General features: G+C 37.3%; 1 protein-coding gene and 1 long non-coding RNA gene across 2 annotated transcripts; one reads left to right on the plus strand and one right to left on the minus strand.

Annotated features, from left to right (window-relative positions):
• Positions 1-5,313: 5,313 nt before the first annotated feature.
• On the plus strand, positions 5,314-11,955 carry LOC106041808 (uncharacterized). Its single transcript, XR_001210720.3, has 4 exons — positions 5,314-5,402; positions 8,687-8,889; positions 11,185-11,290; positions 11,823-11,955. It is a non-coding gene; the product is annotated as an uncharacterized lncRNA (long non-coding RNA).
• A 10,975-nt stretch (positions 11,956-22,930) lies between these two features.
• On the minus strand, positions 22,931-26,693 carry PFDN4 (prefoldin subunit 4). Its single transcript, XM_013190371.3, has 4 exons — positions 26,428-26,693; positions 25,551-25,658; positions 25,025-25,168; positions 22,931-24,273 (listed from the first exon to the last, which is right to left on the minus strand). The coding sequence occupies exons 1-4, from the start codon at positions 26,449-26,451 to the stop codon at positions 24,142-24,144; spliced, it is 408 nt and encodes a 135-aa protein (XP_013045825.1). The 5' UTR covers positions 26,452-26,693; the 3' UTR covers positions 22,931-24,141.
• Between the last annotated feature and the right edge of the window lie 147 nt (positions 26,694-26,840).

Below are 26,840 nucleotides of genomic sequence, written 5' to 3' on the forward strand. Positions count from 1 at the left end.
ATTCTCCTTAAAGCAACTATGCATGCCTTCCACTATGCAAAAATCTAAACGCACTAAATTTTCTCACTTAGAGATGCTTTTAGAAAATGTGATCTGTACTGCATGTGTTAAACAGATTAGATTCACTAACATAATGTTTCAGACTCAATTAACAAATACTAAAAGTAAAATAAAATACCTCTCTTCTATCCAAACTTCCTAAACAGCTATGAGGTCTGCTACAACTTCAACAAACAGGTCAGAAACAGTGGCAACAAAGTTCTTGAAGAACTATGAAGTTCTTCTCTCTTGAAGTTCTTGAGAGTTATTCTTAATTTATTCTTGGTAACTAGGAAGTTCCATTATAAAGATGATAATAATAAGGGTTGTTGTTATTACAGCTTGTGGCCAAAAAGCAGTAATTTGGGTAGAATAGACTGTAGAAAGAGTTGAGGCTTAGGGATCTGCTTTCCTTCTTGTTCACTCAACTCTGGTAGTAGGAAGTTATACATCTGTGGATGCAGCTGCATCTCTTTAAAATTCAGACAGTAGGCATGCTGTTTTGTCCTTAAATGGAAAAGGGAAAGTCAGTGTATCTGAAAAGAATATACTTCAGCTTGCTTGTTTTTAAACAGCCTTTTCATTCTTTTTTCTAGTGGGCTACATTTTTCACTAAGGATTGACTTGTGCTTGTTTCCTCTGTCTTTGGATTGCAGAAGAGAGTTTTTTTAAATGTCCAAAAAGAGAAAAACAGAGGCAGAATTAGAGTATACAAATCCACAAGACAGCCTACAAAAAGAATTTGACTTATATGTTCTTTTAACTTTAGTCTCCCCATTTTTCTGCTTAGCATCACCTGTACTTCATATTTAATTTATATTAAACATTAACCTCAATTAATCTGAATTATCAAATCTCAGTGCTTCCTATTTGTGTCATTCTTGAAGTCAAATTAAAAGGTAGATATAATTTGGAGAATTCCTATCTCCTTACGTTTCAGAATATGACCTGGATAATTTTACCTGATTCTGATTTTTAAATGTTTCACTTAAATGCATATGTGGTCTCCAATGCCCAGCACAATGGCAACTGAAACATAATTTCAGGCTGAAGTAACTAAAGGAAAAAGATAACTTGCTGAGAAGATAACTTTCATGGACATAACTTGGATGATAAAAGTCAGGGGAGATGTTGTGGTAAAAGTTAGTAATAGAGAAGTATCTAAATCTAAACTACATTGTCTGGAGCATCACTTCTTTCTCAAAGCCATAGCAAACTAAAAAGAGCTTAGGAAAATGTAATGGTCATTCTGACTTAACCACTTCTTCCAACTCTACAAATTATGGCACCAACTAATGGGGCAATCATTAAAGGAAGGCTTTATTTTATGAAAAGACTAGACCTCTAGTCAATCAGCAGTTAGCCTAGTTATCAGAGACTCTTCCCCATTGATGGGAAGATGATGCTACAATTGAATCACTTTGCATAGGCTGTCTCTCCACGCAGTGGCTGGTGTTGTGTTTTATTAAAATGAAGGTTATATATTGAATATTTTGGCTGCTGCTCTGGTTTCTGTCATCATAATTCCTGCCAGTAACCTCAGACCTGACCTTTGCTTCGGGTAACCAACAGAGCTGTGGAGATGAAAGGTTAGTTTTAGGACCTGGCTCCCTGCATGTTTATTTTCCTTGGATGAAGTATTTGAAATTGTCTCAGTTCCTGATTACTCATGACAAAAAAGCATAGTAGGGATAATTTTAAAATATACCATTTCCCTTTATAAAAAGAGACCTAAGGAGATGACTAACTTTTAAGAATGTGATTGATACAATTCGATTTCAGTTTAACTTCAGTACATATTTAAAAACTAGTTATATATTTGTGCATGCAAATACGTAGCCCCATAGCTCTATTAGAGGCAAATGGGATTTGTATGTGAGCTGTCAGCTTATTTGATCTCTGCATTCACTCAAATGCTATTTGCATGCAAGTGCAATTACACATGAAAAGTGTAGAGAAAAATGGATCAGGCAGGTTTGGAACCACTCCAAAAATTTCACCCTTAGTGTATTTTTCTTAAACTAGCCTCTTTAAAATAGCTAAAATAAATGCTAATCATATATATTACTCTTGCCAAGCAACCTCTCCAATATTATCCAGTGGAGAGAATATGGTCTACTGGCGTACATGTTTTGGGAGCTGTAACTTTTGAGCTCTTCTCCACTGTTTTGAGTGACCTTGAGAGAAGTAACTATTTTTGTTGTTGTTGTTTGTTTATCTGTAATTTGTAAACAAAAGATCAAAGAAATCAAATGGAAAAATAATTTCTAGCATCAGATGATGCAATAAACAATTATGGAATGCTTACAAAGTGCTTTGAGTTCCTTGTATGAAAGAATAAGGAAGGGTGAAGCAGTGATAACAGTACAAACGTAATTAGCTCTCAGTGTTAGGTAAGCGCTGGCAGGGTTGAGTCATGACAATTTTTACATATGTAGCATTTTATTTAAAAAACCACCACCAACAATAAATTAATCTATGAAACAGACCTGTACTCTAAAACATGGTTTCCCCTTGGATTCCGTATATTTTTCCCTAAATGTGCTTTTGACCTGGAATCTATAAAACTCCAAATATGCTTATGAAGATGATATTATAATTAACATCTTTAGGGATGAGAAGCAAGCAGATGTTTTTCCTGTCTGAGGATATTAAAGATCCCATGATGATTTTTTTGTAACAATCTCCTTTATCCTCAATGTCCTTACCAAGGTCCTGTCATCTTGTGTGTTCCTGGTCCTTGTTTGAACTGTTCTCTATACCAGAATATTGAGGCGAAAATGCCTAATATTACCTAAGGCTGCTCATATTTACTATTTATACTTAGTGCATAAGTTACTTGTCTCTTTGCTTCCTTCAAATCATTTATCATAACTCATGAAAGAACTTCTACCAAATTTAGTAAGACCAAGGTTGCTATGAAAAAAAAATGTGGGAGAATATTACCACACTTACAAAATAGTCACACGTGGGAGTATTTGTACTTGCGTGTAGAAGAATTTGCACACTAAAAAGGACTTACACACTGAAACTGCATGCAGACTCAAGTTATTACAAAACAAAACCAAATCATTGCAGGCCTCTGAAAAAGAAACCATATTGTCAAGGTATGGGGAAACAAAAGTACAAGAAAGATGCTTTTCAGATTAAGGAAAAAAAACTAACCTCTAGTTTCAGCATTGTTCTCTTGATACAAGTATTTTTTTCAGCCAGAATGAACTCTGAATGCCCAGAAGAGTCTTCCTTCCCCAAATGTAAGAAGATGTCAGAGTAACTCTGAGTATGCTGTGCTCCATTCCCTCAAGCAGGGGAGTGGAGTACTGGATTATCAATGAGATTATCAAAGGGATCTGGTGCCAGTCTGGCATCTGCTGGTTCAGTCAGGGGCATAAAATCCACACTAACTGCACCCTCTGGCACAAAGGAATTAAAAACATAGGCCTAAGCTGTAAAATCTAACAATTAGTGCTCATCAAAACATAAATGTTTGATGTGACATTTAGTAGAAATTTTAAAGACCAAGCAATATTGATCTGCTCATTATGCAGTACAACTGAACCGACTGGGAATTTACTGGCTGGGTAATTTCCAGCAACAATTTCAGATAACCTATGGGATCTTTTGTTTATGTATTTTTAAAAAGAAGACAAAAATGATCATCCTAAATTATGCATTTATGTATGACCATATTTGTGGGTACATGACTATTTTTGTTTTTATTCTGGGTCATACTTTTCCCCAAAATTGTTGCCATTCAATTTTATCACCAGACCAGAAATGTTTTACAGATGCTGCTTGTCCATAAAAAAAAAAAAAGCTTGCTTCCTGATAAACCTAGGTATTGCCTTTTGATTGTAATGAAATTAAATCAGCTTCCACAAACTGATTCTACTCCACAAGTCCAATTTCTTTAATTTTATGCCCCTCAAGCCTGTTTACTTGTATAAAAACCCTTCAATATTTCTTACACTTCATATTCTGAATCACTGAACCAAAACCTGTGATAAATTACTGTTCTATAACACTTTGACTTCAATTTTTTATTTTTTTTGTATGTAAACACTTCTGATTTGTTTAATATAACTAATACATTATACAGATCTTAGTGCATTAAGAAACTCAATTAATTAAAATAAGCTTTGCTTCAGATAAATGAGGTAGTGTGATGAAAAACAAAACACAACAGCTTTCTGGAAGGTAGGGTATGATGCAGGGATGCTTGGACTGTTCTGCATGGGGTTGGGCAATATGGGAGGGGTTGGTTGGTTTCTACGAACAGTAAATGCCAGGAGGGCAGATGTCTTTGAGGCCATGCTTATGATTCTGGTCCCAGCCTGATCCATTGAGCTGGCAGGTACAAAGCAGAGGAAACGCTTTGTTGTCATGTAGCAGCAGTGCTCGGCTCTCTGCAGCACGCTGCAGTGGAAAGCCTGTATATTCTTTCTGCCACCAGAACCATTGCCTTTCCAAAGGCTTCTTACCATGTCCTATTACCTACTTCCCTTTGTGTCCATAAATATTACTTATATTTTCATTCCAGAAACATTTGCATCCTCCCTTGGGTCTGAATTTAGAGAAAAACAACAACAACAAACTCCAGTGTGTCTGATTTTGTTTGCAGATTAAATGTACAGGCAAGTAGGAAAGCATCTTGTGCTATCACCCAATACACATTTTGGCTGGGCAAAGGAACCTGTATTTGAATGGCTAACTCTGAAATCCTGGCTGTCGTACACCCTGAGTGATACAGTGATTTTTTTAATACAATTTTTGTCTTCATTTACAGTCTAAAAATGTTCTCTAGCATTAATGAAAGCCATTTATTTGGGCCATCATCAGCATTTTAAAATGCCCTAAAACAGTTATTGGTCTACTGGTCTGCAGAATTGGATCTGAAAATTGAACTTATGAACATTACATAGAATACTTTGAGGCACATCATACTATTGCTTTGTATGGAACTGGTCATTAATATTTTTTTAATGCTTAACTAGGTGAGAAATAGCCCAACTCAAAACATCTGTCACTTTTCACCTCCCAGATGGATTACTTACCTATATAACCAATTTAAACAAATCACCGGAACCATGTTAGGGATACACAAGAGGCCTAGCTACAGTCTGTGTTAAGTATATGATCACAAAGAATAAGCCCAACGTGTAACTTAAAAGTACTAACAGGCTATTGCTATTATACAGATCTGATCAGAAAGTGCAAATTTACTTCATGGGCGTGTCAGGGCTACTAAAGGAGTCAAGAGGAGTGAAAAGAAATGTCCTTGAGTTATCCTCACTGCAGAGTATGGAGAGGACAATCTTTTCAAGAGAAGCATCCTGACAACTGGACATGAGAGGGATTTGAAGGTTGGTAGGAGCAGTTTTTCCATTTACTTGCCACGTGGAGACAATTGTGTTGTATTTTGGGGGTGGTAACTGCCATCCTGTTTATTTTCCAGTTCTCTGAGCCTGGAATAGGCCTCAGCAGAAACGTAGTGCAACTGAACAGGCCCTGAACAGAGGGAGTCTGAGAATTAACAACTCCTTTAATTAAAACTTGAGCTGGATAAACTGTTTCTTGTTTTTATTTATTAATTAGGCTGGTTATAACAAAAGCTTGCTTCCACAAGCTTTTCGGCTTCCACAGTATATGATGGTAACTGTGTGGGAGCTGGCTGCAAAAACCACCTGTCTAGCACTAGTGAACTGTGCATGTGTACTGAATTAATTATAGCAATAAAAGCAATAGAAAGTGTATAGATTATGTTCCGTGATATTTTAGTTGCCAGACCAATATGTCTCCTTTTCAAGAGCTCATTAATTAACTAATTATTTATGTTTTTCCAAGTGTGTGGCTGTTCTCATCTCCGTGGGTTGTTTTCCTTATTTTTAAGCTTCTCTTGATCTGAGTTTTTACACTATTGATTCACAACGCTTTGAATGAGAAAGGGCTCTCTCAGGAGCCTCCTAATCTCATGTCATTCTGCTGTTATTGTTACTTACGTTAGGCGGATTCATAAGACAGCTATATTTCTATATGCTACAGCTATGTCTTTATTTTATTCTGTAGTCAGCTACGTCAAGTATGTCTGTACACTGCAAATGGCTTTACCTCCAAGAGATATCAAATAGATAAACACAGGAGGATATTCCTTTTAATTTATTTTTCATATAATGTTGTTGTTTTTCTTAATAAATTTTAAAAAAATGATGCTTCTGTAATTGTCTGCAACTTGTTTCTGTTCTGATTTACAAAACCCAGATTCAAAACTTAATTGTCATAGAATTTGAAACTAACTGTGCCCAGGGATTTTCCTGAGAGTGTATATTTTTCTATTCAAAGTTTTAGCAGTGTTCTTAAGCATCTGCTACATTAGAAAGTCAGCACAGAACTGAACCATTATGAATTCTGTAGCAGCCAGAACCTCTCAGGTAAATGATAGAGACCAAAATATTTCCAGACTTAAACCACGCTCTTTGGAAAACAGCTGTCTGAACTGCTAGCTTTTCATAACCATAAAAATATTAGGCAGAACAAAGTCTCAGAAGACTAAAAGTGGTATTTGCTTACAGTGGGCTTTTTATGTCAAGATAACTTATGAATTGATATTTTTTTTTATGGGAGAAGGTTAATATTAAACTTTCATATGAGCTTCCAGTACCCACATAGCAAATGTATCATCAGTTCAGTAACCTACTAAACAATTCCTGTCTCCTCCTTCCTTCCTCTGCCTAACATATGAACTGTCAAACTTTAAAAGTGCAGTCAAAGCTGGGAGTTGAACCCTGTAATTTCAGGATAAATATTCTCTGTAGTGGGTCAAAACCTAACCACTAAAATTTACAATGTCTTTGAATAAAGTCTAATATGCTTAATTTCATCCTAATTAACTTCCTGTTAATAACCGCATTTTCCTTCTCGAATACTTTTTTATATGTGTAAATTGTAGTAAGCGTGGTAGAACTCCCGATGGGAGTTGTTTGAATCACTGGTGTTACACAAATGCCTTATTAACTGTAGTCAGAATTGATGTACTCAGCATGATTAACTTGTAGCTCCATTACAAAATTCTTAGGTACAAAGGCGGAATAAGAGTTTAAACAGAAAAGGGTTTTTTAAATGGGAAAAGGAAAAAAAAAATGGAGACAGATGAGAAGGTATTTGCTTCAACTGTGTTACAATTGCCCTGGTACAGAAACAGGTGTATTGTAAAATGGATTCAATACAGTGAGCTTCAGAAATGGTTTCAGCAAGCCTTCTAAATTCAGACTAAGCTGTCTGACAAGGCCAGTTCCTGAGTTAGAAATGACACTTTTAAATGTTCAATATAACTAATAGTTTAATCACATTGTGCTTTACGCTCCCCTACAAGTTACTCAACACAACCAGGTCATCCGCCAACAGCGTGGTTATCCTGCTTTGATAAGCTGCACACCTTTTTCCTCTCCTTTCTAATCTACAAATTAACAGATCCAACGTGAGATCAAAGGAGTCAAATACTCTCTACCTGTAATGCTGGCTAAGTGAGTGATGAAACTTCAGTTTTCAGGACACTTTTTTTGTGGAAAAAATGAAATGCTTGCTGTTTTTGTTTGCAAGGCCCTGCACAGGTGTGGTTTCCAAATCGCAGTAAAATTAATGGGAAGTCATTGTGGAAAAGTATTAATTAAAACCAGTTTGTAACAGCATAAGGGGTGGAGGAAGACATGCCATAGTCATGTATGTTGACTGCACTTTTTTTACACCTCACATCAATGAGTTTAATTGTTCATAGAAATTATATTAACATTTTACTAATCCAAACAAAAAGCAAATTCATGAGCATCATGAGAGAGTAATTATTATATTGTCCACAGGTAGTTATGCAGCTAATGACCTGAAGATGGGAGTGTAATTAAAGCTTTCACTCATGGACTTCACTCTAATATCCTTTCCTGTCTCTTCATTTATGTTCTATTCATTAAAACTGTACAGATCGTTAACTCATTAATAACTGCAGAATGCAAATGTAGTGAGGTATAGTGAATTTAATGTCTTTGTGGTTGTGAAGTATGTTCCAGTGCTGGGATGATTATTTTATTTTATTTACAACTGCTATTACAGTGGTTCTGTCAAGGAAAGAAGACCCTCCAAAATAAATAAATGAATAAACTAAAACAAGAGGAATCACTGTTTCACTTTTGAATAGTAAACTCAGCCACCAGGCAAATAAACAAGGGAGTGAACTGCTATTCTGAAAGATACTTTTCAGAATGTACCAATCTTGCCCCTTTTGTCCTGTTGCAATATAGGATAAACTACCTGTTTATCTCCATGGAGATTACCTCATTAACAGAACTCTGACAAACAAGAAGAGAGGTTAAGCAGAAAAACTTACTGAAAAACGTGCATGATTTTCTGCATAATAACTAGTTGCACACTGTATTATGTCACGTGTCAGGATTTTCTCTCAAATCTGAGGTCTCCTTGGGCCAGCTGAGTAATCTGCTAAAGATGTGCATCTTGCCACCTGACCTTGCAAACCCTGCTCCCACTCCTATTCGCTCAGCTCCCACTAGACTCATCAAAAACTTTGAGTCAAGAATTAATAGCGAAAGATCTCATAATGAAAATGTTATTTCAGAGCTATTTGGTTTCCTCTGGTCTCTAGAAGTCTATCAGCACCAGGAGTCAGACTTAAGGTAACTTCCAGAGAGAAGGATGGCCCTGAAGACTGCATTCAAGAGACCTGAGGTCTGTACTTTGCCATGTTTCCTCTGAGCATCCTTGGCTAAGCCACTGAGGGCCAGAATTTCTAAAAAGCTCCACTTCCACTCTCCTGAGCTCAGGAAAAGCAAGGCTGCTTAATGAAAGGTATTTTTATACTCTTTTTTTGTTGACCTTTAATTTTTCTACACTTCAAGTTCACATCTTTTAAAGGAAGATAGAGGTTTTTCTTTGTCATTGTTGTAATAAAGTTTTGCTTGTGGTAGAAAAGTAGTAAGAGGAGGAGTTCATGGAGTTACTGCTGCAATAACAATATATTACCTTCAGCATCTTGTTTTATATAGTGCAACATATCTGGGGTGTACTATATGTTGCTGTTACAAATAATCAAATAATCGATAGGACGACAGCTCACCCAGACCAGACCACTGTCCTTTTCTAGGAGGTTCAGTCAGCTTTAAAAAATGACTACACTTTTACAAGTATCATAGCAAAAAATGTTAATTAACATAGCACTTAATCACATTTTGGGGCGCTAATACATCAGGTATAGAAGTCATGTTCATTAATATCCTCCAATATTTATATTTCTCAAGACTCTGTAAAAGCACTGTTAATGGACTTGAGAAGAAGAGATAATTTTCTTGCTGAACAGAGTCTGTGTGACTAAGTGCTCAATCTCTGGTAACAAATGAATGCAACAGCCTTTAAATCCTTTCCATACAGACAAATTAATGTATTTCTCATAATAATATTGCTCAAAATCTAGACAGGCCAGTGCATCTTTGTGACTTTCTCTGCATGAGTCAGATTTACAATGCAGCACTGTAGGAAAAAAAAAAAAAAAAGGAAAAGGCTATGATGACAAGTTGATAAACAAGTTAAAATAATATAATTTGCACTGTGTCATTTGTATGCTGTCAGCACACACATAATTCCAAAAATTACTGTGGGTAAATCCATTATAGGTCTGCTAAGTACTGCTGCTGGGTACATTGAGTCCTGATGCCTCATCATGCTTTATACCCGTTAGCAATTTGCATGGCAGAGTTACATAGCTCTTAACTGAAAGATGAAAGTCACACTTTCTATTTCGGTAGTGCTGGCATTTAAATTTGATGTCAATGTTATAGTCCCATCCTAATTTCAAAATCCCTCGTGCTAATAGTGCTTAAGCCTTAATTGCACATTTAATCATAAGAATTACAGAATCACTCTGGTAAGCTAGGCAAAAAAAAATGCCGTGGACATAAGATACCAACGCAAATCAGATAGGAAAGACAAAGAAAAGAAGTAATTTTCTATTTTACAGAAAATATTAGGTATGTTGTTTTCCGATCTATCAGCACAACTGGTGATTTATGAGATCCCTGTAAATAGCACCCTCATGTTGCTAAATATTGTGATCTTATTGTAACTAAAAGTTTAAAATTTTTCTGTTTATCTAGCATTCTGAAGTGCCTAAGGGACCTAATGCCTACAGCTAAACTCAAGCAACAGACATAGGACTCTGTGTAGCAGGCTTTGTTTTTTTGAAAATTCTGCTCAAAAAAAAGAAATATATATATATATATAAGTGCCCTGTACTTGAAGGGAGAGAGATTTTTAACATTATAATTAAAAAAACTTGGCCTCAAACAGAAAATCAATCCTAGCCACCGGCTCTCTGAATCTGACACTACAAGACTTTCAATGAAGTTGTTAAATGACTCTGGTCACCAAGGAAACAAATGTTACAAAGTCTGTCAAATAATGAACTTAAACTGGAAGCTAAGATGGTCAAGTTTATTTGGTGTTAACGCCGAAATATCAGAAGTACAATATGTAGATTAGTGCATAGATCTCATGCAGCCTAACTTTTCTGAGAAAACTCAAGAGAATTTGAGCCAAAGTCTATAGACATTAAAGAAAGTCTTACATCTTACTACAACACATCTGGCACTGAAATTTCTTGATACACTGAAAGTCTCTTTTTTTTTGGTCTGTAATGCCGAAGAAGTGAAACTTTGATGTCACAATTATGGTGCCAGCTACTATCACATCATTAGAACAGGGATAAAATAGATCTCACTTTCAGAAAAAAAGCCGCCCTTTCCTCACTGAAAAGTGATTTATTCATAAAAACTTTGAGTGCTTTTTATAAGGAACCCAAAAGTATGAAACAGATCTGGAGGATGACCAAAGCCAGAATGAAAGGTACAATCTCATCATATTTCTGACAGTGGGAAGAGGTTTGCTTCTGTATCCAGCTGAATTCCACAGTCTTCACTTCAAAAAGTGATTTAACTTCATCTAGTTTAACTGCCATCAAGACTAAATTGATATTCTAGGGAAAAATAAAACTGATAAATTAAGATGTTTTCAACAACAACAACAAAAAACTCTGTTCATAAACTGGAAGCAGAAACTACCAATCTTTTGATACTTATCTGATCATTACAGATGCTGTTATTACCATTCAAGATACCAACACAAAAGCAAAGAGAAGCTTGAAGCGCAGAGTAATGCTGATCACTGCAAGACTAAAAAAATGAGGTGTCCTTGAGACGTAAGTTTCCTTTCAGTCTTCAGAGGTGAATTGTGACATCTGAAGGGATTTGTGATAAGCATCATATAGAGTTTTGTTGCATCTTGAGACACGGCAAACCTCAATGCCTTTACAGCAGTGTGTACTTTAGAATCACAGACAATATACTGCTGTATTGCACCTTGGGTAATTCAATGCTGAAAAGCCCAGTATATGGATGGCATTTCTTCCTTTCCAGGATAGGGTGTAAGTCGGAAAATCTGGGAATCTCAGCCTTGTGAACCTGTCAGTTTTCAGTGCCACTTGCTTTGGTATCAGCTACATATTGCTGGTCAGACCAAATCATTGCAATAAAACTGGTGAACAGCAGCGTGCTATCTTTGCTGTCAATACTTCCCAGCTGTCAACAGCAATTTCATGTTACCTGAGGTTGTGCTTCAGTATTACTTTTAAGATTTTCATCTGGCTGCCCTGGCAGATGATATTCCTTCTTTCAGTTCACCAAATAAAATCTGAATTGGCAATCTTCTAAAGCAGTTGCCTTCTGTTCCAGATATAAGATCAGCCCCATGAAGCGTGCTGTAATGTTCATGGTTTCAGCTGCCTGGAAGTCTGCTATGCACTAAAATTATTTTGGAGAAAACTTCCTACCTTGAATACACTGTGGTAAGCAGATGAAACCTTTCCTGAGCTGTATGTATTATCAGCAGCAAGTCTGTACTTTCTTGTATATAAAATTAGATCAAGTATCCACTTTGCAGACCTTTAATTTAATCTAGAGACTGATACCATATTGCTTCCAAGCTTTATTTCTCCTTTAAAAATACGAAAGATGGATGGGCTGTGCTAACATTATTTGACAGTTCTTTGTCCAAGAGAACACCCTCCAATAAAGTAATTCCAAAACAAAAAAATTTCACAAGTAACATATGTTGTGAATTATGATGACTAAGAACAGACAGTTACACAAAATGACACTCATAACATCCTTTTCCTCCAAGTTTATTACGAGTCCATACATCTCAAATGAAGCTCACCATCAGTCTCATGATTTTCTGTGTGCGTACTTGTTTCTGTGGCGCAGTTATCAGCAAAGGAATGTGATACAGTGTATTATAGAACTTCATATCTTGTTCAGTTGCGTTCAAAACCACTGCCTGGCCCATCAGTACAAGGATCAGCTTGCACCATCTGCCAGGCTTTCCACCACAGAACAATCTCCTGATACTGTCACAGCTATTCATTTTAACTCGCTGTGGGTGCTTTCCCGGCTTGCATCTGATTCCCTGTCTGGTTGCGTTCTTGGGAAACAATCCTCTCCTGCCCAAGGCATGCTAAAGCCTCGAGGGTCCTGAAGAAATTTTACAGGTGTTTTGGATTTTTTTTTCTCAGAGAACCTAACTTGCAGGTCAAAGCAAAATACCTCCAGGTAACAACTAGCATCTCCATTTTCTAACACAAGAAAATGTCTGTGACTTTTGAGCTGATGGCAGCCCAGTAATAGCATCTGGGCACAAGCAATACTGCCTCATATTTCTGTCTGCTAGCTCTATCAGGTCAAACACACATTCTCCAGAAAATTACTGGACTTTTTTTTTTTTTCAGCAGAAAGAGAGGACGTATCCAAAACTACTAGGCATACACCAGACTCGTGTTGGTTTGTTTAAAAACGGCAACACCTAAGCTTGACAATGTCCCTTACAGGCAAAGGCAAACCTCTGCACTGATATTCTGTTGTCTTCAGGGGGGTAAAAAAAAAAGAAAGGAAGAAGTCTAGCGTCATCAATTCTGTTGTCCTAGAAGTCAAAAGAAGGCTGAGAATGTAGATCCAGCATTGTTTTGGTCCAACCACTTAATCACTGAAAGAATTTTAATGAAGACACTACTTAAAATGCCATAAGAAAGAACTTACAACATTTATTTTCAAGGTGATAATTCATTTGAAATATGTAGTACAAATACAATTACTTCCTTGTTTTCAGAATTAACTAGCAAGCACTGAAAACACCTTTTTTGCTTTGCACCTGCTGTTCTGTATCAAACAATCAAATCACTCATATCTCTTCAAACTCCCAAAGTCATTAAAGAGATAATAAACTAGGTTACAACACTCGTCTTGTATACAGTTAAATGTCTTTCATATATCTTTAAGTGGTTATTAATCTCTGAATTAGTTTAGAATACATTAACCTTCAAGGTAAATTAGATCAATCAAGAAATGACTCACAAGACTAGGTCTATCTTTTTTTGCTTAAATTCGGAGCGTGTGCCAAGAATTTAACAGCAGGGGATATAAAAGCACTCAAATGCAGCTTTTCCCTACATGTATGACGTTTATCCTAGAGAGGGCTGGGCATTCATATTCTTTTTCTTTGTGCTTATGTATAAAGTTGGTCCTTAGGATAAGAGGAATCAATGACCAGATGAATAGAAAATGTTTACAATTGTACTAAAGGGGAATTATACTGTGAATGCAGAATGACATCAAGCCCATGAAAATTAGGTGTAATCATATCCTCAGCTCAATTTGTTTTCCACTCTGGGTTTATTTTAGCCTTGTTTACTTTAATTATAGAAGCGGCTGAAAAGCTTGTTGTTTTATTTTGCATATGGCACACAAAGTCCAGACATTTGTCACGTTCTGCTTCAAAATCTCTTCAACTTTTTAACATCAGATCTTACAGAAAAAGAGGTACTAAAATACTCATGCAGGAACGAACCACCATTATGGCTACCATTCATAATATCATGCTGTGCGTTGTCCAAATAACCTACAAATTCGGTATTCAGGCACTATTTTCTAAAGGAATATGAGAATACTGACCCTCAGTAGCAAGAAAATTAACCTGAAGTCAAGTGTCTTTTAATACGAATGACTGATGGAAGAAGCTTTCCTGCTGGTTTAAACTAATGATTTATTCTGCTTTTGCAAAATGCCATGTGTAGTTAGCCTGGTTTAGCTGACAACAGGTAACTCACTAAGACAAGCTCAGGCTCCTGTGTTTATGAGGCAATAGTTAACTATTTTTGCAGGATAACTCACATCACATCAGTGACTTAACATCAGTGTCACTACATTCCAAACCTGCACTTAAAATCCCTACCTATGAGAAGTGCCACAGTAGGTGCACTTCCTCTAACTGCAGTTAGTGAAGCCCAGCTTTTGTGTTTAAACACTGAAAAACTGAAGAAAATGGATACCTTGAAAACCTTTCCTTCAGCTGGAAAGGGGATTATAGTATTAAAACATCAAAGACTGCAGTTTGTGTTTAAATCGTAATATCTAGAAGGATGAGATTTACAGTGATGATTGATGACATATTAAAACTTGATGTGCTGCTTTACAACGGTCAAAAAATCTAAAGCATAAATCAGACAGCCTCCATAGCGCGTGGTGTTTTCCAAGGTAAAAGAAAATACAGGTAGAACGTGCAAAGGGAGATCTAAGATCATGATGGAAAGGAAATAATAGTGAATATGGGCTTTGGTTTGTAGATACCGGATATTAAACATCTGATTTCGGACAACATTTTATCAAACGTCTGAAATATTTGTACAGTCCTATGATTTTCAGTGGGACTGCTTACATGTTGGGATCACACACACGCTTCAGGCCTTTGCTGGATCAAAATCTAAGGGTTGGAGCCTGCCTTTCTTGCCCTTGGGGCAAAAGATGGTATATCCCAAGTAGACTCATTTAAACCATTCCTCCAGACCACCATTGCTTTCCAGGAGGATCAAGAGGTAGGATCTTGGGTAGTGCAGATTATGCTAGCCTTATGAGCAAAACGAACACTTCTCTTGCCTTAGAGTATCACCGTCTTTCTGTCCACAGAAGTAGCACTGAGCTGATCGAAATGGAGTGAAGGATCTGCACCGTGCCCTGGCAGCATTGTTGCAGCAATGGCACTTTTCAGAGGCATTAGTCAGGTTGGTTGTGCAGAATTTCAAGACATGATAGGGGAATTCTGCAGAAGGGAGATCTAGCTACCACAACTAACTCCAGCTTCTCTTGACCCTGTTTGTGGACTTCAACACAGCAAATGGAGGGAATCAGAACCTGTTCTGGGGCAGATTTCTTTAGAACATTACAGCCATTCAGACAGCAGGGCCACAAAATCTGCTCCTTGGCTCTTCCCTTTAGAGCTATTCTGCACCTGCTGAGATAATGTTCCTATTTAATCCTAATTGCAGAGAATTGAGTAAAAGCTTTGTCCTTGTACATCTATGAATAAAGACAGCATTTCAGCAATCTTGTTGCAATTAAGTACAAGGCTGAATGTGCACGCTGCAATTAAAAATGTCTGTTTCTTTAAAACAAATCAGTTTTAATTGGCATTCTAATTGAAAACCTATTAAATATAGTGATAAATGCTGAGAGATTATTTAAAATCTTGACACCTACATGATGCTTCACATAGCTCTGAAAACATCAGCTAATTCACCCTTGCAACAGCTAAAATGTAAGTAAATGCATTTAGTTAATCTGAGGAGAAAAATAAATTGTTCATAAAAACAATTTTTAAACTATGTATTTTCAAAAGCATACTGATTTTGTTTAAATGTTCAGAAAATGAGAAATTAAGCTTTTTGATTCTCTCATAGCACCCTATCAAAATGAACAGTTAATATTGTAGTGAGTCAGAATTTGCATCGTGCTCATCTTTCAGCTCCATGCTGATTCACCAGGCACCTACACAGAATTGCAGTGACCAGAAGCAACAATGAAATATGGCAGCAGCTAGAAGCAATGTGGAAAAGGTTACTGTGGTTATATTAGTGAATGAATCTTTCTTGCATTTAAAAGGGATATTGCTAAAAATGTTTCCGTTATTATTCCTTTGCTCCTCTCTTCATGATATAGAACAAAAGCCATGCATAAGAGCAATGCGACACTTCAATTTTCTATTTTAAGTGCCAAATTATACGCAGTGGAAGACTAAAGACAAGGGGAAGCACCCTGCTCTCTACAAACAAGACAAAGCAATACAGAACCACCTAGACCAAAATAAATAAATAAATAAATTTCAGATTAAAAAAAACGGCATTTAACTAAATCCCAATTCTAATCAACTGAACGCTTGGTTTAATCAGATGCTGTTGCTGTCATTCAAAGAGGATCCATAGCATGAGACTTGCGTCTGAACACATTGCTTTACAAATCTCCCATTTTTAATAACGCTGACATGAGGCAGCGGAGACCAAGAATTATTTAGCGTATTTCTTGAATAATTCATCAAATAAAAAGTTACTAGCAAATTTGTGAACACAATGGGTAATGATGTGTTTGAATAAACTGTTCATCATGATTTATTCAGTTCTAATAACAGTTTGCGTGGGGTTGCTTTTCTTCATCTGTTTCAATTGTAAGGAGGCATATTATTAAAGCATCCCAATTCTGTATTTACCATAATTGAAGAGGCAAGGTTAGAGTTTTTTGTTATCATGTGATAATCTCTGTTGAAATGGCTGATAGAAATAAATCAGAAGTACTTTATGTCCCAAGAAGAATGTTTGCAATATTTTTGAGTCCTCAGTGGGTAAACTTATCTAGAGAGCTATCACGGTACATGTCAGGCAAAATTCTCATTGAAATTGAACTTTTAGAATACACCTATGTCTTACTAACAGTCCCTTTAGGCTTGACAGAGAACTTTCTTCTAAAGCCCTATTACAATCTTACTTTGATACATGATAAAGAAAACTGTTATTTATGTTCAGTAAACAAAACCCTGTCTTGTAAAACCCATGGTGTTCACTCATGCGCTGCCTATGACAAACTTCTATAATCTAGATACTTTCAGTGTGCTACAGACCATTTCTCTTCTGCAGGTAGGTATTTTTTTTGCCAGCAAATTGAACTGTGAAAGCAAACCTGCCTGACCTATGTTTCTGCTTATATCCTTAAAAGTACTCATTTTACCCCCAGTGTATAATTAGAAACACCAAAAACTTGTCAGTCCAAGGTTCCGCTTAGTCTATCCTTACATGCCCTTTCCAACCTTAATTCTCTCTAGGTATTTGCTAAGGTCTCCAGCCAATGTAATTCTACAAACATGGTGGGACCTTGAAAACTCTGGTTAAAAAAAAAAAAAAAAAAAATCACTCTCACTTGAATAATTACTTGTGATATCCTCTGAAATACCAGTGTCACTCTTAAGGGGTTTATCATTTGGAGTGGCATTTCCATGGTAGCCAGTACTATGACTGTAATCCCTTCCAATCTTTAAATGTTCTAATAAAGCTCAATATCAATAATCAAGGAAAGAACAGTTGCAGGCTTTACTGTATTTTTCATCTCATTATTCTTTATAAAATGTCTGTGTCCTTTCTTCTCACAGTAATGCTTCTTAGCCTACTGATTGTACCCCTTTTAAAACCACAGGGAAGAATGAAAATATGAGTGATGACGTGCTTTTTCAGATTTACCATCTGTGAAAAATACTAATAAAATCTTGAAAATTATATGTCAGAGGCATAAGAATGTGCATGTATGCATATTAGCAGTCACTTTTTCCTCAATTTCTGCTTCTGCCTGTTCTCTTAAGAGATGAAGCCAATTACTGCTTTTTGTTCTAAATTGCTATTTCTCGCAGCCTTTAGTACTGATTTTGAGTAAATTTTAATACATCTAGGAGAATTGTTAACCATTTGCGTAATGCAAATTACATCCAACTTTTGCAGACTTTGCATTAATAACATCTACGGCAGAGATCATTGCACGTGTGGTCTTACATTCACCACATTGTAGATGGTAAAGTTTGTTTAATTCACTTCACTTCCTTCCCCTAGCCTAATGCATGTATGGGGCTCTCGAGAGTGGTTTATCAGACCAAGGCCAACTCTCGGCAAAACTGAAATGACTGAAATGTTAAACAAGGGGAAAAATGGGCAGGATGTTGAGGATCTTCCTGCTCCGCACTGCTGTTTCTTTAATGACTTACACCTGAGATAGCTTTGCTTATGATATTACGAAAGCCTTGATGTCTTTATATATCATCTGTTGTTCCTAACTACAGTAAAAGATTCCCTACAAACTCTGTAAAATTCAACATCTGGGTACAAGGAAGAATTCAGACAATGCCACAGCTTCCTCTATGTCTCTATCCAGTTGCATTGGATAATGTTCCAGATACCATGAAATCCAATGACTTAATGAAGGTACCAACACCAATGGAAAATCCCAGGAGACAATACGGGAAACAAAAATGAAAGTTTTCTCATTGTGGTTCTACCCCTAACTCCACACAGATAGATCTTGTACGAATGCAATGGCAATGAACTCAGGCAATCTGCACAAGTACACAAAAAAGAAAACTGAGGCTTAGGTGCTTTTCCAAAGCATTGTTTTTCTGTGTGATCAGAACCCCTTTAGAGATGGCTAGAATGGAAATCATCAATGAACAGTGAAGAGAAAATCATACTGCATTTCTCTTGACTATAAAACATAATATAGAAATTTCAAATGTTGCTGGTGTCATCTTTGTACAGCAAGTTTTAAGTCAGTTCTTAGATCTTTCTTACCCACTTGTTTCCCAAACCAACCACAACCTCTGAAATGTAAATCACTGTTTTTCTGAGTTGTTGCAAATTTCCATGTTTGCTTTGTGCCTTAAGTAATTTTAAAAAAAGTTCCTGTATAATAATGCAAACTACTATAGCTCATTAATTCAGTTCTATTACACAACCAAAAGACCAAGACAGTAGCATATTCAAAGCTGAACTAGAACTTTCCCCTGTCATTACACAACTAACAGAATAGGATGCAACAACTTCATTCATATACTCCAGCTATGTGTAACTGGCACACTGATGCATAACAACCAACTTTGTGGCCTTATTTGATAAATAGTATAGAATAAATGTACATGTACACATTCATGAAGAGGTAGTCAGGGGAAGCAGATGAGATTTTTCAGGAGAGTTACATTTACAGGCAACATCTCTAATTGATCCATTCAAAGTTCATTACAGCTAAGGGGAATGGATTATTTTTTTTGGCTCTGAATTAATCACACATTTATTTTACAGTTTTAATTGCATGATTAGTTGGTTCTTCCAAGTCAAGGAAATGGCCAGATGCAGTACTGCCCATGCCTGTATTTCAGCATAAAGCGCATCTTGTTTCTCCTTTCCCCTGTACAAGTGGTAACAGTGCCCAAGCACATCACAGTGGTTATCCTAAAGCAATCCTTTGATGAATTTGCATTTTGACCCTCCACCCCCCCACTCAGCATCCCCCAGTATGGGGCTTGTTGGCATGAGTATAGAGGGACACCTAATAAAACATGCAGATAATAAATTGAGATCAAAGTCACAGTGTACTAACCAGCAGCTTTGGAGAGCAACAGTGAAAAAAGACTTTTTTTAACCTGCAGTAAATGGCTGTTATTCCACTCATGTTTATAAATTCTTTTATTATACAACTCTAACAGCTGGATCCACTCCCCATTAACTGTAAACCTGTTTCGTCTCTTGCTGAGGGAAATCCTTCACAGCCAGTTATGCCTGCGTTTGGTGCGCTCTGTGCAGTCCGATCATCAGCTAACATTTAATTACAGCAATCATTTGTTTTTCCTGCATGACTCATCCAATCAATATAGAGACGAACTTGGTTGTAAATAATATCCGTCAGGCCTTATCATGCCTATACATCCACATTTTTTCCTCTTTCATGAATCAGACTATTTGTGTAACATTAGATAAATGATCCAAACCACTGACTCATGCAAACCAAACTACTTCAATTCTTTTCTTCCTACAGAAAATACAGCTCCAGTATTCTGCATTCCATCTCTTTTTGCTCTTGGAAGTGATATATAATAACACAAAATTATTTGCACTTCAGCTACATACCACTTCCTGTAATTATTGAATAATTATCAACCCCCACTTTTATTAGACTATAATGACCTATATAAAAACAGATGAACAATAACAAAGGTTCCACTGGAGAAGGTTATGCTAGAGATCATCATGTAGAAAACGGCCATTTTATAATCAGCTGACAAGACCAAGAATCAAAAACAAGCCCTCAAAAATACAATAAATATAGTAATTGTGTTCTACTATGTTTTAAAGAGTCTATTTTGAAAAACTGGTAAGTCTTCTTGACATCATAAATTGAAATGAGCCGTTTTTCCACCAGCTGCAGTTTCACTAGTTGACCTGCTTTAATTGTTGCACCCAAGTGGAACGCCAGCCTCTGGTGGCTCTATGACTTCCAAAACAAAAACAGTAAGGACGCTGTATTTTAATACAAATTTGAGCTGAATAGCTAATTCAATCAAATCCCTAGATCATTGTCCTAACCCTCTAAATAAAGCCCTTAGATTAAAATACTTCGCATTTTTATGATGCATTTCACCTTTGAAGTGCATTACAAATGTGACTCCCTTGACAACAGAGAATGACAGTAAATGATCTGCATTCTGACACTGACATTAAAGATGTATATTGCCAGTGACTGCTGACATACAGAGGTCCATAGAAGAGCAGGGCTTTTTTGTGGAGCATGTGACAATTTATATTATCTAAACAAGATAACTAAGGCAAATGTTATCAGAGATATCAGAAATTTCCAACGTACCATAAATAAAAAGTACCTAGAAAATGGGGAACTAAAATATAATAAATGCCAACTGAAGAACAATTGCATACATTCGCAATGAAGGAGAAAGATTATTAAACGGAAAAACTAGGACTATGTCAAATACTTGAAAGCAACTGATGGCCAATCTGCAAATTAATTTCCACGATGACAATTTAAAAACAAAAAAGTTTCCCGCATGTTCTATTTTATGCGTACAAAAATAGAAAACAGTAGCCTGAAATAGAATGATCTGTAAACTACAAAAATCCAGAGACTAATCTGAAAAAGTTTGTTGGACACTTGTGGTTGCCAGAAACTGTACAAAGCACACAAGGAAACTGTGACCCTACATGGGCAAACAGACATCTAGATTATCAAAGGTGAACGTACATGTGACAAAGGACAGAAATCAAACACTGTAGAGGAAAAACCTTTGGCATTCACAAGAATATTCTAACAGTCTTCTTTTTCCTAAACGCCACAGCTGCATATACGGATAATTCTGTTTCTAGGATATTGAAGAACAACAGGAATAACACAAGCTCTCTGCACTGTGCCAGCATTCTCCCTTTGGTGAATGGAGGTCCTCATCTGCTTCACAGCTGCCATTAGCATCATGTTTAAACTGTGCCAGCTGCCTTTTTTTTTTTCCTTTAAAGAAGCCATATCCATCCTATGCCTGTCTGCAAATTACAATAATTTTAAATGGATGAAACCTACAAGCTACACAACCATGAACATGCTCAGAACACAGAGCTGGCACAGAAGTCCCTTAGAAGTTAATTTCCAAGTGTTATCAATGAATTAATGAGAATGATCATAGCAGCCAAAGTTTCACTTCACTAAAATCAGCACTGGCCCTCAAAGCCTAGGCATGAGCTCACCATAAAATGGATTTCCCAGTTCTTTGATGCCATCTGCTGGATGCTTCTCATTATGGATCAAACTCCATCACTACTAACTCAGTTTTAACCTGGAAAAAAGTCTTTCACATTTTATTTGTTTTATAATCATGAACATAAATGCACTGGTTGCTTTACTTTACAAAACCAAATAAATAATGGCCTGGCTACTGAAGGGAAAAAAAAAAAAAAACAGTCAAGATACCAGCACCTCTTGAGACTGTAACCTTGTGTTACTGTGCTTTCAAACTGCACTTTCCTGAAAGAGTTTTGGACTAAGAGCTACACTCGAGAAAGCAGAATAAGGCAGACTTAAGTCACCTAAATTCACAATACTCCTGTCAGTTGCTATTTATTAAATAACTGGTGACCTTCTTGTCCTGTTAGCATCCAAAATAACAGGTCTGGGTCAATCAAGAACTGCTCCAAGCCAACTGATGCCAAACTCCTGCCTAACTCAGAAAACTGCAGAGGTTCAGAAGTTATGTACAAATCCAACACACTTGATTTGCTCCAACTGCTGGCTGGCAGATAAAGCAGCAGAGTTGCCACGGTTACCATAAATCCATTTTACCTAGAAGAGTAGCACAAGTAGTCACTTGTGAAGGAAGAAAGGGGGGGGGGCGGTGAAACTAATGATGACAACCTAACCTCTTTGCTAAGGCACAGGCTTGAATTAGAACTGCAATCAGTTCAAAATCAAAGTCAGAAATCTGTAGTTACAGCCAAGGTATTTGTACACACATCCAGCAGCAGAAGTGTATGAACTGTTGGAATGCTATTGAAAAGAAAGTTAGGAAGTGCCAGGGCTAAACAGAACATTAGCACAGCTTCCCAGACTTCACAGCCTTCAGGTGATTTATACTGTATGCAATACAAGTACTTGTGTTGGGGTATTAGATCCTCTCTGCTGAATACCATCTTCACTGATTGCTGTGCTAAAATTGATCTGCAACATTTATGAACTTACATAAACAACCACGTGAATTACAATGCTGTAATCTGTAAATAACAATGCATCGCTGAGATCCTTTCTCAGGTGTACTGAAGACAAAGTTCTGTATCATTCCTTAGTTCAAAGAACTATTTCGGCAGTAGAGAACCAAAAGTGTTGTTTTTTCTCCAAAAAAACAACAGTTGAAAAAGAGATACTACACAACTGAGACATAAGGAGGAGTTAATCACTTTATAAAAACACACCTCATACTCTGAGCCTTTATATTAAAAAGAATGATAGTAGATTAATATTTGGCCACCTGAATTTTCTCTGTCCACAGTGTTTTGGAGAATAGATCAAAAGATTATTTAAATATGCTAAAAGTTAATTGTTAAAAACAAAGTCATAACGAACAGAAATTTACATGGAACAATATATTAAGTGGACAAAAGACCATAAGCAGAATTACAGTGAGACAATTACAGTGAGTAATTTTTAAAGAATGTAAGAAGTCAACAATTTAAAGCATTTAAAGATTACATTCAACTCCACACAGTGATGGAGGCATAATTCCAGGGATTGGTGCTGACATAGCAACAGCATCTCTGAACAATTCCAGCACTAATTCAGTATATAAACATGGATTTAGAAATGATTGTTGAGGAAAATTTAAAGAGGTTAAGACTCACCATTCTGACTTACATCTTTTGTTGTTCCCAAATATACAGTGGTAAATGACTGAATAAGACTGTTTCCAAAAGTATTTCTTCAATACCAACGCGAGCTTTAGAGAGCCCTCCCTTCCTCCCCTCTCAACTTGTGACGTTGTGCAGTGAGCTAATAGGGTTTATGCAGCTGTCTGTGAAATGACCGAGGCACTGATCTCTCCTGGAAAAACAAAACAGCCCAGGGCTGGGGTTGATTCCCTTATCCAGTTTATTCTTTGGCCACAAAACATTTCAGCTAAGATTTAAAGACAAAGGATAGATTTAGTACTTCCAGGAGAGCTGCTCAGACTAGGTTAAACAGCATCACAGCTGAATTTGAAGTCATGCCCTAAATATTACAGAAAAGTTTCTCTCTAACAAACTATCAATACAGTGCAAATCAACAATTACCCATTTCTATTGTTTTTATATTTTTCAAGTATTTTCATGAGTTGAAAACAAGACAAAGGAAACTACAATATGTGCCTGACTTTATTACTTTAATAAACAATGCATATATTCCAATCTTGGTGCTTTATCAACAGCATAAAGCTAATGCTTTCCTGAACAAATAAATAACTGCAATAACCAAAATATGAAAGCTCTCATTAAATAGGTGGAATCCAAGACAGGAAAGTTAAAAAAAAAAGTGGAATTTTTAAAAATGCTATTGGAAGAGCTATCAAAATATTTACTAAAACAAGGAAAAGGTTTATGATATAGTTAAAGAACCTTTAACTGTCCTCAGCCTCAAGATTTATGTTATTTCCAAACTTTGCATAGAGCTGAACTTTCAGGTCAGATAACACTCTCTGAATTGATTCCACTCGAGATTCTAATGCTTCAATTTCTTCTTGTAAACTTTTCTGAAAAAGAAAAAAAAAATCATCTTCTTATGTAAAGCAAACAAAATCATATTTGCCAGCAACATATAAATGATTAAAAGGTACCTCTTTACCAACTTTTTGTCAAGACACACTTTAAGCCTTACTAGAGAGCCAAACAAAACTTAACGTGACTTGGTATACTGACAGTCCAGTTATGAATTACCATTTGTGCCTGTCCCCCTTCCCAAAATCATACATCAAACATGAATATATCATATTTTAAGAACTGTACAGGTGAATGATGATAATAAGTTCATAGAACTTTTCAAGAAAGAGATTCTAAGTTACACAAGATTTGTAGACTAGATATGAGACAGAACTTTGTGTTGGAAGATGCAAATTTATATCTATTTAACAGTAACTATGATCAGCTATTAGTAGTTGCTCTGGGATGTAATTGCATCATGGCATTTGGGTATTGATGAACAATTACAGGACATCAACAAACCAGACATTAAAAAAAAAAAAAAAACTCAGCTCAGTTATCCCTGACCTAAACAGATTGCTTGTCATGAGCGAGAAAGGACACAAAGCTAAACCATCAAGATTTCTTTGTTGAATCTTGATGCTGATTTAACAGGCTTCGGATTTGGAAGGAAAATAACATGTGGTATTACATGATATCATATTTAAGAAGTAAAAGCTGTTCAAGAGATGAACACCCCCTTGCAGTGTTTACCACACTACAGTGGCCACTACAGTAACGGATGTCCCTTTTGTGCTGACAAACCTTTGCCTCCTCCAGCATCTCTTGTGTCTCTTCTTGGGAATGGCTAATGAAGACATCTCCAATTTGGTATGGTATCAGAAGTGAGTCACCATCATCAAGCATCATGATGTCATCACAGGCATCTTCCAAATTCTGAAGTTGTTTCTATTTGTCAAGACAGGAGAAAGGTGATCACTTTGTCCTACATAAGCTATTTCAACAGATGCGCTAGCGTGCTGTCAGTTGAACTTGGTGAATCTGCACTTTGGACAAAAATCCCACCTTCCAGTACATTTAATAAAGTAGTTCTGGAGGTGTAATTTAGAATAAATATTAAATTCAATGGAGTTGTGGCAATAGTTAACACTCGTTAACTCTCTCACTAATAGAAAAATTAACCATCAAGAAAAGGGAGATAAAGCAAACAAATTGCACTTGTATCTGACATGCAGTCATAGAGGATTTTTTTTTAATTTTGCTAGAGAACAGAAGAAATAGTAGGATAAAAAAAGTTAATTTCTTATTTCTAATTTTAAAGCAAACATACCTTTTTAACTTCTATTTCTTCTTTCAGCTCTGTGATCCTGCTAGTATTTCTTGCAAACTTGTTTATTTTCTGTTGATCTTCAAAAGTAACATTGACATCTTCAGCAGCCTGCAATGATTAGATCTAAATGAAGACTTCATTTCTTACATTAAATTTAATCTTACTACAAAATTGTTTCTACAAAGTTTGTGAAAAATAAATCTTACAGCTATTACATTCTACTTATACACGATTCCTTAAAAAGCCTCCACAAGGGCATCAGCAACACTCACATTTAGCCACAGAGCTAATAGCAACACGCAATTCAATCCCCAGCTATCCACAGCGTCCTAATGCTAAAGGCTGTGACCCTGACAGCTCAGAGAGCTGAACTACACACATTTCTTCAAGGCCACTGCCACATACAGCGTAGAATATCCATGTAAATCTGCCAGCAAAATCATTGTATGTTAATTAGTTGGCTGTGAGCTGCTATGGGAGACTTCAAAGCCATGGAAGCTGGCTATGGGAGACTTCACAGCCACAGAACCGGGCCTCATGCAGGCTCTCGGCCCACAGAGATGGTACCAGCAGGGTCACCCCCATTTACAGGGGATGAAGCCTGTTACCACTTCACAACACCCCGCACCAGCACAAGCTCCAACCCGTGTAACGAGACCCACACCTGCACATTCAACACCACGACTGACGACTCCCAAAGCGCTGCGCTAACAACGCCGGGCCCCCAGCAGCCGGCAGGGCCTATCCTGAGCCTGCCAGCCCCGCCATGCCCGGGGCAGAGCCCCCCGGCCACCACAGCCCCGAGACCGGGGTCGGTGCCCTCCGGGAGGCCGCGGAGATGCCAAGAGCTGACCCCACACAGCCCGACCCCACTCACCGCCTTCTTCATGGTGGCGGCCATCTTGGGGGGCTGCACCACTCACCCTTCCCGCAGAGGAGAGGCGCGGCGGGCGGCAAAGCGAGGAAAAACGAAAAAACCTCCCGACAGCGGCGAAACAACGGAGCTGGGGGCTTCACACCCTCCTCTACTGCCCTCAAAGCCAGCCGGCTGCCCGCAGAGGGGGCACGGCAACGCTCAATCCTCCCTCCACGCGGTACTTGGTACGTCCCGCAGCGCGGCGAGGGGAGCTGACGAGAAACCAAGGCCGGGGCCGGGACCTGGCCACGGCGCTGCCGCCAGGGGGAGCCGCGAGATGGCGCCGGGGGCCGCCGGCCAGCTCCCCGCAGCCAGCCCCTTGCTGGAAGAGGCCTTCGAGTTCAAGTCTTCGAGGAGGGACTTTTTAAGCAACA

Source organism: Anser cygnoides, chromosome 16 (assembly GCF_040182565.1).
Source record: "Anser cygnoides isolate HZ-2024a breed goose chromosome 16, Taihu_goose_T2T_genome, whole genome shotgun sequence".
Lineage (NCBI taxonomy): Eukaryota > Metazoa > Chordata > Aves > Anseriformes > Anatidae > Anser > Anser cygnoides.

Bases quoted from the DNA above. Each gene is read 5' to 3' on its own strand.
- PFDN4 (XM_013190371.3), bottom strand. From the start codon at position 26,451: ATGGCCGCCACCATGAAGAAGGCG. The intron at 25,169-25,550 runs GTATGTTTGCTT...CTTGACAAATAG, and splicing joins AAGAAATAGAAGTTAAAAAG to AAACAACTTCAGAATTTGGA. The intron at 24,274-25,024 runs GTTTGTCAGCAC...TTTCTTTTTCAG, and splicing joins AGATGCTGGAGGAGGCAAAG to AAAAGTTTACAAGAAGAAAT.